Source organism: Tasmannia lanceolata, unplaced genomic scaffold (assembly GCF_043159265.1).
Source record: "Tasmannia lanceolata isolate RefF3 unplaced genomic scaffold, GAP_Taslan_0.1 ptg000015l, whole genome shotgun sequence".
NCBI lineage: Eukaryota > Viridiplantae > Streptophyta > Magnoliopsida > Canellales > Winteraceae > Tasmannia > Tasmannia lanceolata.
The window spans coordinates 57,329,888-57,345,927 of record NW_027518692.1 but is presented as its reverse complement, the minus strand read 5'-3'; the positions used below and the strand labels follow the sequence as shown (position 1 = coordinate 57,345,927).

At 38.8% G+C, this 16,040-nt stretch overlaps 1 protein-coding gene and 1 pseudogene across 1 annotated transcript; both read right to left on the bottom strand.

The window, feature by feature from the left end:
* Positions 1–991: 991 nt before the first annotated feature.
* LOC143892623 (uncharacterized) lies at positions 992–15,447 on the bottom strand. Its single transcript, XM_077397359.1, has 4 exons — positions 15,316–15,447; positions 12,980–13,076; positions 12,671–12,828; positions 992–1,417 (listed from the first exon to the last, which is right to left on the bottom strand). Exons 2-4 carry the CDS (start codon positions 13,052–13,054, stop codon positions 1,321–1,323), a joined length of 330 nt encoding a protein of 109 aa, XP_077253474.1. The 5' UTR covers positions 13,055–13,076; positions 15,316–15,447; the 3' UTR covers positions 992–1,320.
* On the bottom strand, positions 2,212–2,970 carry LOC143845906 (glycine-rich domain-containing protein 1-like; annotated as a pseudogene).
* Positions 15,448–16,040: the final 593 nt, after the last annotated feature.

The window sequence follows — 16,040 nt, the reverse complement described above, 5'->3', positions numbered from 1 at the left end:
TTTGGCCCTGTCAGCCCTGACCCGCCCTGAGCCCGAACAGGGTCATGGCTGGATTTTCCAACCCTGAGGGCGGATCAGGGTTCATTTTTTTAGACCCCGACTCAGGTCGGGTCGGGTTCTGGGTTAATGCCTCGGGTACCCTGACCCGGCCCAACCCTAAGTTTTCTATTATAGAATTGAACCATCCGTGCATGTTTCTTTTGCTAATGTTTTCTATTATCTTGGATTGATGTTTCTTTAGATTATTATTATTAATTGTCTCGGTTGCCCGTCATGTTGTTGAATTCATATTGTCTTATTTTGTTCCCTTTCTCTGTTTATTGATCATTTTGTTCTATATGATAAGTGATTGCTTTATTTTTGGCACTCTTAACAGGTATTTGCACTAGGGTCAATTAGGGCCGGGCCAGGGCCAGCACTGTAGGGCGGGCAATGGGTTGAGGTTTTTCAGCCCTGACTCAGGGTCAGGGCGGGTCAGGGCCGAGATAATGGGATCCAGGGTTGGGCTAGGGTTTTGAAAAACCCGACCCTGTTGCAGCCCTAGTTGCGTGTATCCGTAGGGACTAGTCCTACTCTCGAAGGGGGTGGGGACATCCTACGTCATCAAAAAAAAAAAAAAAAAAAAGGTAAATGAAATTGTAGCTATTTGTCAAGAATTCGAAAAGGCAGCTAAAGTGGGTTTCTAGGGAGTCACTTTTGGTTATGACTAAGGGTAAAAATTAGGCAACACTTAAGTTTTGTATTTTTATTTTTTTTGTTTTGAATGGTGCTTAAGTTTTGTATTTTAAAAGGCCTAGCTATGTTTAGGCTGAAAATTGTTGGAATGGGTTTCTTAATTGATGAAAGGAATGGGTTTCATTGAATGGCTGTCTTGCTTGAATTAAGATTCAACCCAACCCCGACCAAAAGGGCTGGACAGGCATCTGTTTTTAGTTAGTGTTTGGATTTTGGAGTGGAATCTAATAGATGACTTCTGTTGTAAGAACAAATAAGCACAAGGAAACCCAAGCAGAGTTTTCTTTTGAATGTTCAGAGTAGATAAAACAGAGCGATGAAGTTTTTGTTTCAGTGCCTATGCTGCTCCTGTTTTTGCTTCATGAAGCCCAAAAAGGGTAAGCCAAAAGCAAAAGCCGAAAAAATGAAACCACTCACCTTGTTCTCCTCATGGAATGGAAATAATGCCCCATTTCCATTTAAAGCTTCTTCTTGGCCAGTGTGCGTCAATTGTATATTTTTTCTCCAGGTGATATAGATTGAGCTGAGAGATTTTTCATTAAAATCGATCCTCTGTCTTAAATGATCGCTGACAAGGTGATGGTGCTAACTCGTTTTGCTTGGTTCGATCCGATCCTTCCTTACAATACCCATCTCCTCCATTTGTTGTCCAAGGGATACAAGACCTGTCTGTGCAAGGAAACTGCAAAAGAAGCAATAAAACGGAACCTCATATAATAAACATCTCCAAGCTTTAACTGTTAGGCCCAATTGACTAATATTAGGAAACTAACTAGTTCTGCTAGCTCAAACCGTTTTTTATGCAAAAGCAACCCAGTGCACCTCATGATTTGTGCACCAGAAATGGAAAATGATACTTCCACCCCCATTACCCAGCATCCCCCTCCCTCCCTCTCTCTTTTGTTTGCCTTTTCCTTGAAATGACTTTATTCTCAAGAACAGGCAAACAAAAGGTGCCATTTTTTGTAGGCAACAGAGTGGTTATGCTGGCAAAAGGTGTGGAAACATCATTTACCCCCATAAATATTGTTATGAAAGAAATTCGGCAGTTAAGTAAGATGAGATCCGCTTTTTTTAATGACAATGAAATATTATTAAAAGAAGATGAAACAACAAGACCTAGGGAATCTGAAAAAGAAAAGCAAAATACACAAACATAAACAGAAAAGAAACGAAGGTACCAAAACTACAATGACTCGAGGAAATAAAAAACAGTACTCATATCTATCGATCCCATAATAGGCAAGTCGATCCGCCTCACAGTTAGCCGAGCACCAAACATGCTAGACATCTGTATTATGACCCTCACGATCACATCAAAAAATTCTTCAAAGGTGTCAGATGAATCTCCAAGGATAGCAATCACCATCCCTCACCCATTTGATAACATTGGGGGACACCCTCTATGATGAGCCGATAAATCAAATTCTGATCCACCGGTCTGATGCAGTAAAAGGAGATACCGAACCTGTGGCATTAAGGGTATTCTAAGAAATCAAATTCTAATATTTTCACAATTGCTTTTACCAGGTCTTTGCAGTAAGATATGGTTTGCAATTGGTGAGAATGCCAGATTAGATCAATATCATATGTTGGTACGCAGAAGCGTCTCATAGACTTCTCCATGTTCCACTTGATTAGATGAAGAAATCCTTTATATCGGGCCACGACTTCTTCAAGAAAGAGATCATCACTCATACTGGGTCTCAATACTTGATAACAAAAAGTGCTTTACCTTTTAACTGCGGATACCAGATCATATTCGATATTTTCTCCTGTCCAAGAAAGTCTCTCAGAACAATTTTCTGACGGTAAATAGCTAAAGTCAAGCTCATACGGCTCTTCTGGGTATAATTTTCTCCAAATTTCCATGGTCTTCTCTTTGGAAGTGCCTTGTATAAGAGAGACAACATTCTGGTTGTCCAGAATCTTCCCATAAAACTCCTCACAGTCTGCTTTATATTATACCGGTTGAGTCTGTGACAATGCCATATCCATTCACAATCAAGAGGTACAACAAGAGAGCCTTCCACAATTGAAGATTTTGGCGAGCAATGGAAGCCAAAAAGTTTGGTACCTGTAAATTGCTCCGTGCAATATAGGCCCATCATAGAGACATCGGTTCCTATTAACCATGGCAAGAAAACACAGTTGTTGTTTGGTTGCGATCACAAGATCAACGCTTATTACGATCTTCTGTGCTTCACACTACTCCAATTCTTGTGCTTTATCCATTTTTTTCTCAAGAATGATAAGATGTAAAAATTTCTTATCCAAAGTTCAACTACAGAAAATCTCAGCTCCCTTTCCAAAGAATCTGAAATCAGAGAGCAACGCTTCCTCTCATATGCTGTGTTTCTTTTATAATCAGACTTGGGTTTGTATGAGTTTGAAACGAAAGAAAAACCCCCATCATATTTTCTACATGTTTTTTTCCTTTTTTTGTAATAAAAAGACACAAACACCCTTATAGTTTTGTGAGGATGATTATAGTTATTCTTTTTGGTTAAAATAATGTAAGGATTTTCTAGCGTCCATAGCAAAAGTGACCCTGTCACGGATTGGCTGTTGCATGTGAGAGAAGCCAGAGAGGGTCACTTTTGCGCTAGGGTTTAGCCAATCCGCGACAGGGTCACTTTTGCGATGGACGCTGGAAAATCCCTACATTATTTTAACCAAAAAGATTAAACTATAATCATCCTCACAAAACTATAAGGGTGTTTGTGTCCTTTTATTACAACAAAAAAAAAAAAAAAACATGTAAAAAATATGATGGTGGTTTTAAGATTAAACTACAATCATCCTCACAAAACTATAAGGGTGTTTGTGTCTTTTTATTACGAAAAAAGGAAAAAACTTGTAGAAAATATGATGGTGGTTTTTCTTTCGTTTCAAACTCATACAAACCTAAGTCTGATTATAAAAGAACCAGAGGATACGAGAGGAGGCATTGCTCTCTAATTTTAGATTCTTTGGAAAGGGAGCTGAGATTTTCTGTAGTTGAACTTTGGATAAGAAATTTTTACATCTGATCATTCTTGAGAAAAAAATGGATAAAGCACAAGAATTGGAGTGGTGTGAAGCACAGAAGATCGTAATAAGCGTTGATCTTGTGGCCGCAGCCAAACAACAGCTATTTTTTTTTCCATGGTTCATAGGAACCGATGTCTCTACAATGGGCCTGTATTGCACAGAGCAACTCACAGGTAAAAACTTTTTAGCTTCCATTGCTCACCAAACATGCCGAATCTTCAATTGTGGAAGGCCCTCTGGTTGTACCTCTTAATTGTGAATGGATATAGCATTGTCATATACTCAATCTGGTACAATATAAAGCAGACTATGAGGAGTTTTATGGGAAGATTCTAGACAGGCGGAATGTTGTCTCTCTTATACAAGGCACTTCCAAAGAGAAAACCATGGAAATTTGGAGAAAATTATACCCGGAAGAGCCGTATGAGCTTGATTCTAGCTGTTTACCATCAGAAAATTGTATAGAGAAGCTTTCTTGTACAGGAGAAAATATCTATTATGATCTGGTATCCGCAGTTAAGGCAGGGCACTTTTTTGTTATAAGGTATTGAGACGCGGTATGAGTGATGGTCTCTTTCTTGAAGAAGTTGTGGCTCGATATAAAGGATTTCTTCATCTAATCAAGGGAAACACGGAGAAGTCTATGAGACGCTTCTGCGTACCAACATATGATATTGATCTAATCTGGCATTCTCACCAATTGCAACCCATATCTTACTGCAAAGACCTGATAAAAGCAATTGGAAAAATATTAGAAGTGTATGATCCCTACCAAAATTAATAAAACCTCCTCTCGTAAGAGGGAAATTTGATCCCAATATGTTTTATGAGTGTAATTATCTTTTTCATGCATGTGAGATTTGTTGTGAACAAATTTTTGGCACGCCTGGTGGGACACACTTCTCCTCTCATCTTGAAGTCAGAAAGGGTCCTTAAAAAAATAAAAATAAAAAATAGTTTCTCTGACCTTAAATTTATGTCTTCATGGTTTCTTTTCTCTTTGTGTAGAGAGAGAAAGGTAAAGAAAACAATGGCCCATGTAACACCAAAGTCAACTTTTGTTGTTCCACAATTACGGACACCACATGTTGAGATGTGCAGTTCAGAATGATCTGACCCTACCCAATAAAATATGAGGAAAATAATGGGCCCCACCATCTAAGCATATGGTGTTTAAAAATGGCTCAACTAAGGATTCATCTGATCTTAAAATAGTAGGCCTCACCGTGCTATCCATGGTGAAAAAGGATAGACCCCACTTACGCATGGGTCTGGTCGATGGTGCAAAAGGATAGACCCCACTAACGCATGGGTCTGGAAAATGGTAAGCCTCGCCTATCAAAACATGGGTTGAAATAGTGGGTCTACTTCAACAAAGCATGAAGTGTGAATTGGTAGACCCACCCTACACACGATTTATTTGGAGTTGGCGGGCCCAAATTTACTCTTGTTGGGTTGGGCCATACAGGCCTAAGTTCACTCTTATCACGCCCAAATTTGCCCTTATCGGGCCGGACCAAGCGGAAAAACGGGCTGCATTTGGACCGTACATAATGTTTCGGACCTAAATCGGGTTCGATCCACGGATAAATGGTTCGATCCAAAGAAAAATAAGTCTTATCGGGCCGGGCCATACGGGCCCAAATTTACTCTTATTGGGCCGGTCAAAAAGGGCACAAATTTACTCTTACTCGGCCAGACTGTACACAATATTTCAGACCCAAATCAAGTTCGATCCAAGACATACAACTCAACAAAAGGAAAAAATGGTAGGCCCAACTAAATCAAAATTTGAGACAGATGGTGTGGCCTGTACATTAGTTGTTTGAAGATGTTGTGTCCCATCTAATGGATGGTTTGGATCATCCTATGGAGCAGATTAGTTGGGCGTACCCTATCTACATCAAGGCCTCCAATACATAAGCATTATAAAATTATGATCTTAATCATCCACAATCCATGGACGTTTCGATACCATGTTTCCATTCTAAACTTCCACAAACGGACGATTAGGATCATACTATGGAAGAGATTTTCTTGGAATATTACATTAATTTCACAACTTGACGAGTGAATGGTTTAGATCAACCAAATAGCGTAGGCCCTACCATACCCTCAAGTTAAGGAAATGATCAAATACCACCAAGTTAGGTAAAAAAGACCAGAATACCCTCGGGCTAAGGAAAATGGTCAAAATACCACCAAGTCAGGAAAAAAAGACCAGAATACCCTCGGGTCAAGGAAAGTGGTCGAAATACCACCGACTCAGGTAAAAAGACCACCATACCCTCAAGTCAAGAACAATGGTCAAAATACCACCAAGGCAGGTAAAAAAGACCAGAATATCCTCGGGTTAAGGAAAATGGTCAAAATACCACCGAATCAGGTGAAAAGACCACTATGCCCTTAGGTCAAGAAAAATGGTCAGAATACTACCAAATTAGGTGAAAAGACCACAATACCCTCCGGTCAAGAAAAATGGTCAGAATATCACAAAATCAGGGGAAAATATCACAATACCCTCAGGTCAAGAAAAATAGAAAATTACTAAAATACTCTTATATCAAAATCAAGTCTTGCAAGCCTCAGAGCCCTTTCCCTTACAAGACTTGAGGGCATTTGTTGGCCTCGAAATTTCACAAAAAGGGCATAATAGTAAAATCACTTCTTAAAATAAGAAGAGAGGAAAAAAGGGTAGTTAAAAATTACGCTATCTCCTAAAGTAAAAAGGATAAATATAAAGTACTTTAATAAAAAAAAGAGCTCACGACTAAGGGAAAAGGAATCCTTAAATTTTAGGAAATAAAAATAACTCTTTCAAGGGGAAAAGTGAGTCATCCACTTTTCAAAAGAGAAGTTATGTAACTGCCCACAAAGGGGAAGTGGAGATCGTGGAGTTTTGAGAAAATGGGTGATGTGGCAGTTGCCAACCACCTCAAGAGAATTCTATAAATAGAGGGAACGATCCTTTAGCAAAGGATCGGCGGATCTTCTGGGAGAAAAAGCTACGTGAAAGGAGAAATAGAAGGAAAAGAAGAGAGAAATGTGAGAAAAGATTTGGACTAACAGTTTCTTTTTTTTCCCTTCTTTCTTTTGCTGATTTTCTTCGGGGAAGAAGACATTTCTCTTTCATGAGAAGGATGAAGAAAATCCCATTAGAATTTCTTCCATAGACTTTCTAAAGGTCTCTTTAGGATCTCTTCCCAGAGACTCCTAAACGGAGAAAACCTTTCTCTTCCGGGAGAAAGATGATAAAGACGGTGGTTCTCCTTCATGAGAAAGAGGAAAATCCCTTTAGAATCTCTTCCCAGAGACTTCCTAAAGGTCCCTTTAGGATCTCTTCTCAGAGACTCTCTAAAGGGAGAAGACCTTTCTCTTCCGGGAGAAAGATGATAAAGACGGCGGCGGTTTCTCTTTCGAGGGAAAGAAGAAATGTCCATTTAGAATCTCTTCCCATAAAGTTTCTAAAGGTCCCTTTAGGATCTCTTCCCAAAGACTCCCTAAAGGGAGAAGAACTTTCTCCTCCAGGAGAAGGATGATAAAGATGATGGCTCCCCAAAGGGAAGATGAAGAAAATATAGGAAGATGAAGAAAGTCCCCAGTACAAAGAAATTCCGCCCGAAAAGATCTGTTAACAAAAATCAGATCTTTCTAAATGATACTTAATTAAAAGTTGTATTTAGATAGGGAACCTCTTGATGGATAATCATATGTATTTTCTTTCTTCAAGAAATGTAATTAATGGGCAATAAAGCCACAAGTGTACGATACCTATCAAAATTAATAAAACCTCTTCTCGTAAGACGGAAATTTGATCCCAATATGTTTTGTGTGTGTGATTATCTTTTTCATGCATGTGAGATTTGTTGCGAACACCCCAAAATCGCTTCATAACGCCTAAGAATCGCTGCCTTGAGATATTTAATGTTCCATTCCTTAGGGTAAATGAGGAGGAAGGTATCGTCTACACACTGAAGATGAAAAATATAAACCAAGTTATGCCCAATGTGGAAGCCTTAAATTAAGCCACAAGAACTAGCTTTATACATCATCCTACTGAAAGCGACCACTATGATCGTGAGTAGAAATGAGGAGGGTCACCCTAACGTAAGCCCCTAAAAGTCTTAAAAACATTTAAGCGGGTCATTTACAAGGATCAATACTCAAACGGAGGATAAATAGGATCATATCTAACCCTGCCATCTCAAGCCGAAACCCATACTGCTATGAGGTAATCCAAACACTCCCACACAACATTTTCGTATGCTATCTCCATAGCAATTTTACACAAAATTTCCCCCCTTTCAAGTTCAATGCATTTGTTAGTAAGAAAAGCTCCTTCTAGGTTTTGCCTGTCACTTGTGAAAGCAATAAGATTACTAATGATGCCTCCCATAGCCCCATGGAGTCTATCATCCAACACTTCAGGTAATATCTTGTAAACACTTTCCATCCAACCCCGCCATCTCAAGCCGAAACCCATCCTACTCATGATGTAATCCAAACACTCCCACTCAACATTTTTGTATGCTATTTCCATGTCAATTTTACACAAAATTCCCCTCTTTCAAGTCCGATGCATTCGTTAGCAAGAAAAGCTCCTTCTAGGATTTGCCTGTCACTTGTGAGAGCATTAAGATTACTAATGATGCCTCCCAGAGCCCCATGGATTCTATCATCCAACACTTCAGGTAATATCTTATAAACACTTTCCGTTAAGCTAATCGGCCGAATATCGATGAGGCTTTCCACGCCATCCTTCTTGAGGTTCAAGGAGATAAAAGTGGCCCTCATATCTTTGCTCGAGCTTAAGCCTTCATAAAAGTCTTGGAACATTTTCATGATATCTGCTATTAAAAAAAAAACACATATTCATGATATCTTCTTTGGTTCACTCCCAGAATAGTTGGAAAAAGGATTAACATAAACTATCCGGCCTAGGAGCTTTGTCTTTTTGCAAAGAGAGAGGGGCAACCTAACTTCCTCGGAGGAAGGTCTTTCTAGCCCCTCATTGAGCTCCAAATCCAACTGATCAAACATAACATTCTCTGGTCCAGGAAGGGTATGATTTTTGGAGAAGTAAAAAGCATAAAAATAAATGGCAATCTCCTTATAAATCAGATTTTACTCAAAGAACCTCACATCATCAAGCGAGTGGATTATGTTGGTACATCTTCTCACACTGGCAATATTATAGAAGTAGGAAGCGTACTTATCCCCTTCGTGTAACCATTTCAATCTAGACCATGTAAAATGATTTATTGGCTGTATTCCTCCAATAGTGGGCATTTTTCACGCGCTTCTTCCGAGCTAAGGCCAGCTTCACTAAAACCCTCAAGGATCTCTCCAGCTTTCTCCACTCCACAACTCTGAAAACTTCCTTGGCCCACAATTTAAGGTTAGCTTATAAAAATCTCAGTTTCAAGCCTATTCTCATGTTAGTCGAGTCTTACATCTCTGTTTCGACACACTAAGAATTTAGTTTCTCCTTCAGGGAGGGGACTTCCAGCCATGCAAGTTAAATACCAAAGGGAGATGGGTCCCAAGATCCCAACCTAAGATCCAGGAGTATGGGTCAATGATCCGAGATAGATCTAGGTAAACCAATCTGCAAAACTCCTATAAAAGCATTGATCCATTGTGGGCATAAGAGAAATCTGTACAACCGAATTTTACTTAGGTTGGATTCCCACGAAAAGTTTGCACCAATAAGAGTCAAATCAATCGGGCATCTCTACATACTAAGCTCAAAAACCCAATCATGCCCGACGAAACCCGAGCTTTAACTTTAAGCACTTTCCCCCCGGAAACAGTCACCCCCAACATACCACCGTAACTATCAATGATCCCAAATCAGGGAGAGCTCAGAGCACATGGAGTTATGGAGAGAGCCCAAATTAGGACCATACACTTAATTTTATTCTTTTCTTTTCAAAGTGAAGCTTCTCAAACCCATCTATTGTAAAACCATGGAACTTAAATGAGGACATAAAGTATGTCGGCATATGAGCAAGTGAAACCATGATGAGTGTTATTCTACCTCCAAAGAAAGAGATAGCTCTTCTTCCAAGAAGCCAACTTCTTGGCCACCTCTCCACTCTCCAAAGCACTTTCGAGAAAGCACAAAGACAAAGCCCATGATAAGTAAAGGCAATGGAAAGCCACACAGCATTGCACCCCAATCTATCAGCAAGGAGCTTCGATCAATCCACATCAACATCTAGATCCAAACTCAAGCTCTTTCCAAATTCATTCTCAGCTTGGGCCACCTCAAACCATCTTATAACATTGGGAGATTTCCACAATTATAAAAGCTCACATTTCAAAAATCAATATATTGTTTACAAAATAGAAAATAGGAAATAGAAGAGAAACACCTCGGGGAGGATAAAACCTTCAAGAAAGCCCTAAGTATTTTTCTATTGCAGTCAGTTATCTTCTGCTTCGACCTAAATTTTGTTTTCATGCTTCTCCGACTGAAAATTCATGCATCCACCATGATATGTTGAGCTCCATAACAAGCAATCAAATATCCATAATCGTCTGATTTCACTTGGCACCAAACAATGATCCTTTTAAGGTTTACCAATAAGTAAAGAGACCAGCAGTACTTTTCTCCCAAACACAATTATCTTATCTCTCCGTAACCAATTCTTTCTTATGGATCTTATGTAAACAAGCAATAGTACTGGTTCAGTAAATCAGCTACTAAGCTGCTAAGTTCAGATAGACCAATGATACATGGATTAACCCTGTTCAACATATGAGTCTTCATCTTTCAGCTCTAAGGCACATTGAAGGAGAAACTTTTCTGCAGTGAAATCTCGCAAACGGCATCCATTATTCTTTCATTTTAGTGGGTGGTGGGTAAGGGCAAAGAGAAATTATATGGTGGTCAAACCTATTTTCCAATGAAATAATGGAGAGAAAAGTATGGTCCAAACCAACTATGTTTTGGTCCCATAGAGCATGCCGCACTAAAATGAAACTCTTCTTTGCCAATGGGCTATCTTAACACTTCAAATTGTGACTGGCCAAATGGCAGAAAAAGAAGGCATGGTACAAAAAAAAAATCTCCACATATTGAAGAGTTAGGATTGTCTAATGGCAGAGATTTTAATGTGCAGCTATCCAGTGTAGGGCCCCAAAGAGGAGCAGTTTGGATCGCATGTACCTTTGCCATCAGTATTATTCACTGGAAAATGCGTGCTGACACATGACGGGAGAAAGGGAAGGAGGACGAAGAGGGGAGAGAAAATTAGAGGGGAGAAATTTCAACAATATTATTCCAAAAGCTGTTGAAAGTCCATACATCATCCTATATATAGGCAACTGAAAAGAAAATAACCTGGAAAATACAAACCCTAAAACTAAATAACGCATGAATAAAATAAAAGTCCTATTAGGAAAATATGCAACTTATTAGACCCACGCACCTACGATCCTCATCACCTTTGGTCCTTGTAAGCGTCAAGGGGATCCCACGCCCCAAAACTAGATCCATTTTTTCATCTTCTACAAAGTTCCACAACCATTTACCTAACAAGGATTTGTCCACCAATTTTAACCCTCTAATGCCTAGGTCGCCTCCCTCTTTTAGTGGCTTGCAAACATCACCTCAATTAACTAGATAATACTTTTTGTAATTTTCATTATCATTCCACAAAAAGCTTCTTTGAAGTTGCTCAATTCTCTGGATGCCTGGTGCCAGACAAAAAATATTGTGGGGATTGGGAGGATTTTTGTGGATTTTGATGTTTGAGGGGGAAATGGCTAGCTTACACCTAATTTTAAGTTACGTAGTGTGCTAAAATGCGCTAACCTAAGTGAAATGGCTGGGCCTTCCTATAACATTTTAAAAGAATATGTGAGTTGCTAACTAATACTTCACTCAAGTGATGCTTAAGTTAGAAACCAAAAAAGAAATTTTGTGGGATTAGAGAGAAGAGAGGCAGAAACTCTATTGAGTAGTTTTTGGATACGCGACCCATTGTGGAGGGAGGCTCTCTCAACGTGATATGTTGGGTGAGTGAAGAGGCCAATTGCCCTTAGGGATTCGTCGATGCAATTGAGGAAGTTTTGGATACATTGGAGGAGCATGCCATGTCTTTTCAACATGTCTGGGGTACGCTAATACTGAGGTGAATCAACTGGCTTGTTCGGGTGTTGACAAGTGGGATTAGAGGTGTTCAACCTCCCCTCTAAAGGGATTTCCAGGTGTATTTCTCATTTTTATGGCCTTTTTCTTGACCATCTCGGTCAATGGGGTTTTTTCCCTTTTATTAATAGACATTCACCGTTCAAAAAAGGAGAAACTCTAATATTTTTGGGGTTAAAAGAAAAAAAATCTAGGATTTCGAATATTTATGGAGAAAATATGAAGAAAAGGAAACTTCAAATAAGAATGGAGAAAGAAAAGGGAAAATGGGGTTTGATTTATATAGAGAATAAAAAGAAAGGAGAGGGGAGACTATGAAGAAAGAAACAATACAAAGATGAGAGAAGTGGAGAAGACGAGAAGTACATTGATCATGATGTAGGTCCTTGGATCTTGATATTCTTGCGATGAAGCTCTGGTACCATATAAAAACTCCCTTGTTTATGAAAGATCATAAAGAAAGTTAAGAAGTATAAGAGAGAAACCATGGAGTCAAACTCAGATTTTTTTCATTCTACAAATTAAAATACATGGTATAGGTTATATTTATAAGAAGGATTGGTCAAAATGACAAAATTATCCCTATAATTAATTTTCACCAGTTCCACGAGATTTGACCTCGGGCTGGAGCTGGTGATGACATCATATAGATCACAGAACCATAACTTCAACAATTTCTTGCATTTAGGACAAAATTAGGGAATCTAAAGAGATTCATCATGAGTGGAGATAAGAAATAATTACCCATTAAGAAGTATAAGCAAAACTCCGCTTATAAGAAAAAGCAAAAGAACATGGATTATCATAATGAAGTCACTCGATGAGAAAGCTAGAAGCAGCATAGCAAGAAGACAAACACCAAGTGTCAAAAATGTAATTTTGATCATTGACCAAGTGGGACCCTGAAATCCAACAAAGAAAGGAAATCAGCTTCCTTACACCACCAGAAGATTGCATGGAAAAGAAATTTTCCATTAGCAAGCAAAGCAATGAGAAGATACGGTAGAACCTAGAGTAAAATCAACAAAAACTACTGTGAAAAATCGTACACACATTAACACCGGAAGCCAAAGCCCCCAATAGCACTGCTTTTGCAGACGATAAGTTGCCATCAATGGGACTATCCATTAGAATCCTTCAGATACAGGATCTGTAAATAAAGTGATCACACATTTAGACAATAAAAAGGGGCCTATCATCATGCAGTGTAAGGAATTAAATTTACACCAGTCCGTACTATGATTAGATATGATTTTGAATTCCAAATATGTCGAAAGCCAAAGTGCTCGGAGGTTCTCTTTCAAAGGCGAAATCAAACAGCTCAAGAAGATCAGTGGCCTGCTTCAAGATGATGCACCTTTGTATACTAGAGAATCATGCTTTCGGAATTGAAATGTCATTTGACCATGGACCATGGTACATAACAAAATAGAACATAAGGGCTTACACAATGGTTGAAAAATTCCTTTTGTTTCACCATTAGAATGAAATAAGTTTAAATTGATCGCAACCAAAAGCAGTGCATTGAAATCAATAGCAAGACGTGACTTTATGTGAATCTTGTGTACATCTCAAATTCAAGGACCATACTATTCCCAGATTCCCTAAGAAACGAAGCTAATATTTTCAAATGTCAAAAGTCAATCTTTCCAAGACCTTTGCAGTTGACTAAGAATCAAAGGTCTCATTTTTACAACATCGCAATTAAAGTTTTTCCAAGATATTTGGAATGACGAAAAAATAGATGCTATATTTGACCTTTTTTCACTTCCCAAATCGAGTCTAATTACCTGCATGGGGGGGATGAAATTATCAAATATATGATAAGTTTGGGAAGAAGAAGAAATGCATACTACTCAAAGAAATATCTTAGGATCTATTGTAGGGAAGTTGGCAAACAATTCCAACCAAGTGGCAGACATTGCAATTAACCTAAAGCAAGTACCAAAACCAGAGGCATCACATTCAGAACTAAAATATGGATCCCAATTGAGAGGGATGATAAGTGGAAAAGGTGGGGTACGGCATGGATAGGAAAGAGGAACTACCGCTCCACATTTATGCAAAAATGGAACCGGAGGGGACTCATCCATTCAAAAAGAAAAAACAACGAGGGGACAACTGTTGAAAGAGAACAACGCACGGAGCCACACAAAGAAACATTATATCAATAAACGGGATTGGAATCGAGGTATTACCATGAAGGAATACATGAATAGGTGGAATTGACAATTGGCACAAGTGGAGTTTCGAACTCCACGGGAATAGGTGATTGAAGCTTGAAAGGTATGGATAATTATGAATGTGAATGTAAAAAGTGAGGGATAGAGCATAGATAGTTGGACCTTGAGCGAAGCAACCAGATGACTCGAGAGTCGAGATAAGAAGATTCTAGGAAAGGGGAATCATAGATGAAACGTCGAACTTGCCATTCAAAAAAAAAAAAAATTGAAACCTCCACATCTGAAGGGAATGGTATTTTCCATTTTTCAAAAGATGATTCCACACATTAATCAAAGATTAGGGTCATGTGATACAAAAAAATTGGCATGTGCTTCTTATCATCACTGACCCATGTTTCCTGAACTAGATGAGTCAAAAGATCGACTTGGGTGCACACAAACCAACATGGTTAGTTTATCCTACGTAGAAGTTTTACAAAAAGAACTCTGTGTGGCAGTGCTTGATCATGGTAGAAACCATTTTAGCAAGCGAATGGATCAAACGGAGCTCAGTTATTGTCGCCTCCAGATTAAAAACTGACGGTGGCAAGACACTCCAACATGGATTTTCCAATGTTGGAGATTCACAACAAATCAATCACGATTCCATTCAAGAACAAACAAAAAAACAACAACAAATCAATCCCAAACTACCCAATAACCTTTGCCCATTGTGAAAATTGAAACATCCATGTCATTGGTTAGGAAGAAAAAAGCATGGTCTTGTCAAAAAGCCAGTGGATGAACAATTTTCTTTTCTTTCTTTCTTTTTTTTTTTTGAATGAGAATTGGGACTAAAGTATTGAATCTAAGCCCAGATCATAATTTGGGAAACCATCACTTTTCTAACACACGCAAAGCCCATATCATAAATTGAGAAACCATCACTTTTCTAATACACGCAACAAGACATTGAATTGACTAAAACTGCTAGGAATGGTTAAAATACTCGAAATTTTCGTCCATGCATCTATTTAATGCAAGGTATGCAGAATCTTTGAGTGCCCATTTTACCATTCAAAAAAACAATAAAAATATTTCAGTGCCCATTTTAAAACAGTGTTCAGTAATGCGAAACAAATCCTCATTTGCGGTATCTGTTTGAAAAAAAAAAGGTCATGAGAAATTTCAGAGAAGACAAAGATAAGGGGAAGGTGATAAACAGACCTGAAAATACTTTTGCAAGTTCTCCAGACGGAACAAAAGATAAAATTCTGGAGCGTTTGGATTTGATATGCAGAACCCTAACGACAATTCCGGTTTTACAAACCCCTCTGCTGCTTCAGTCTTGGGGTAAAAAAACTAAATAACAGTAACTTGCTCGTGGCCTCGTGGGGACCAATCTTAACGGTCTATTCATGTGTAATCTAGACCGTTGATCTTGTAGACCCTAATGTGCTGACCCACATGGTTCTGGTCCCACGCCTAACGAATATCTCGAATCGAATCAATGGCCTGTAGATGCTTAAGATACTGAGATGGCCCGTCTATGGAATTAGGAATCGGAATCCTATTCCAATTCCTCTAGAAAGAAAAACATCAAAATAAAAAAAAAAAATTCAAAAAAATTAAATAAAATTTTCATTCCAACCATGGTAGAGTAAGAATACCATCTCCCAGGACAGGAAACAAATTCTGGCATTTTTTTTCCTCGTTTGATTCCCACTCGGTGTCATTTTCGCTCTAACCGCTTGAGGTTGCGACTTCTCCAGCATAGTGGAAAAGCTTTCAAAGCGCCGAGGAGATCAAACGAATAGCTGTTCGCGGGGGTAAGGCTGCCTTCTTGGATTGAGTGCCCACGGAGTGGTAGCGCTTAGACTCAATTGCTTTTAGCAGCCTTCCGGAGTTCATATGAGTGAATAAAGCTAGCTCATATTCATATTTATTAGGGA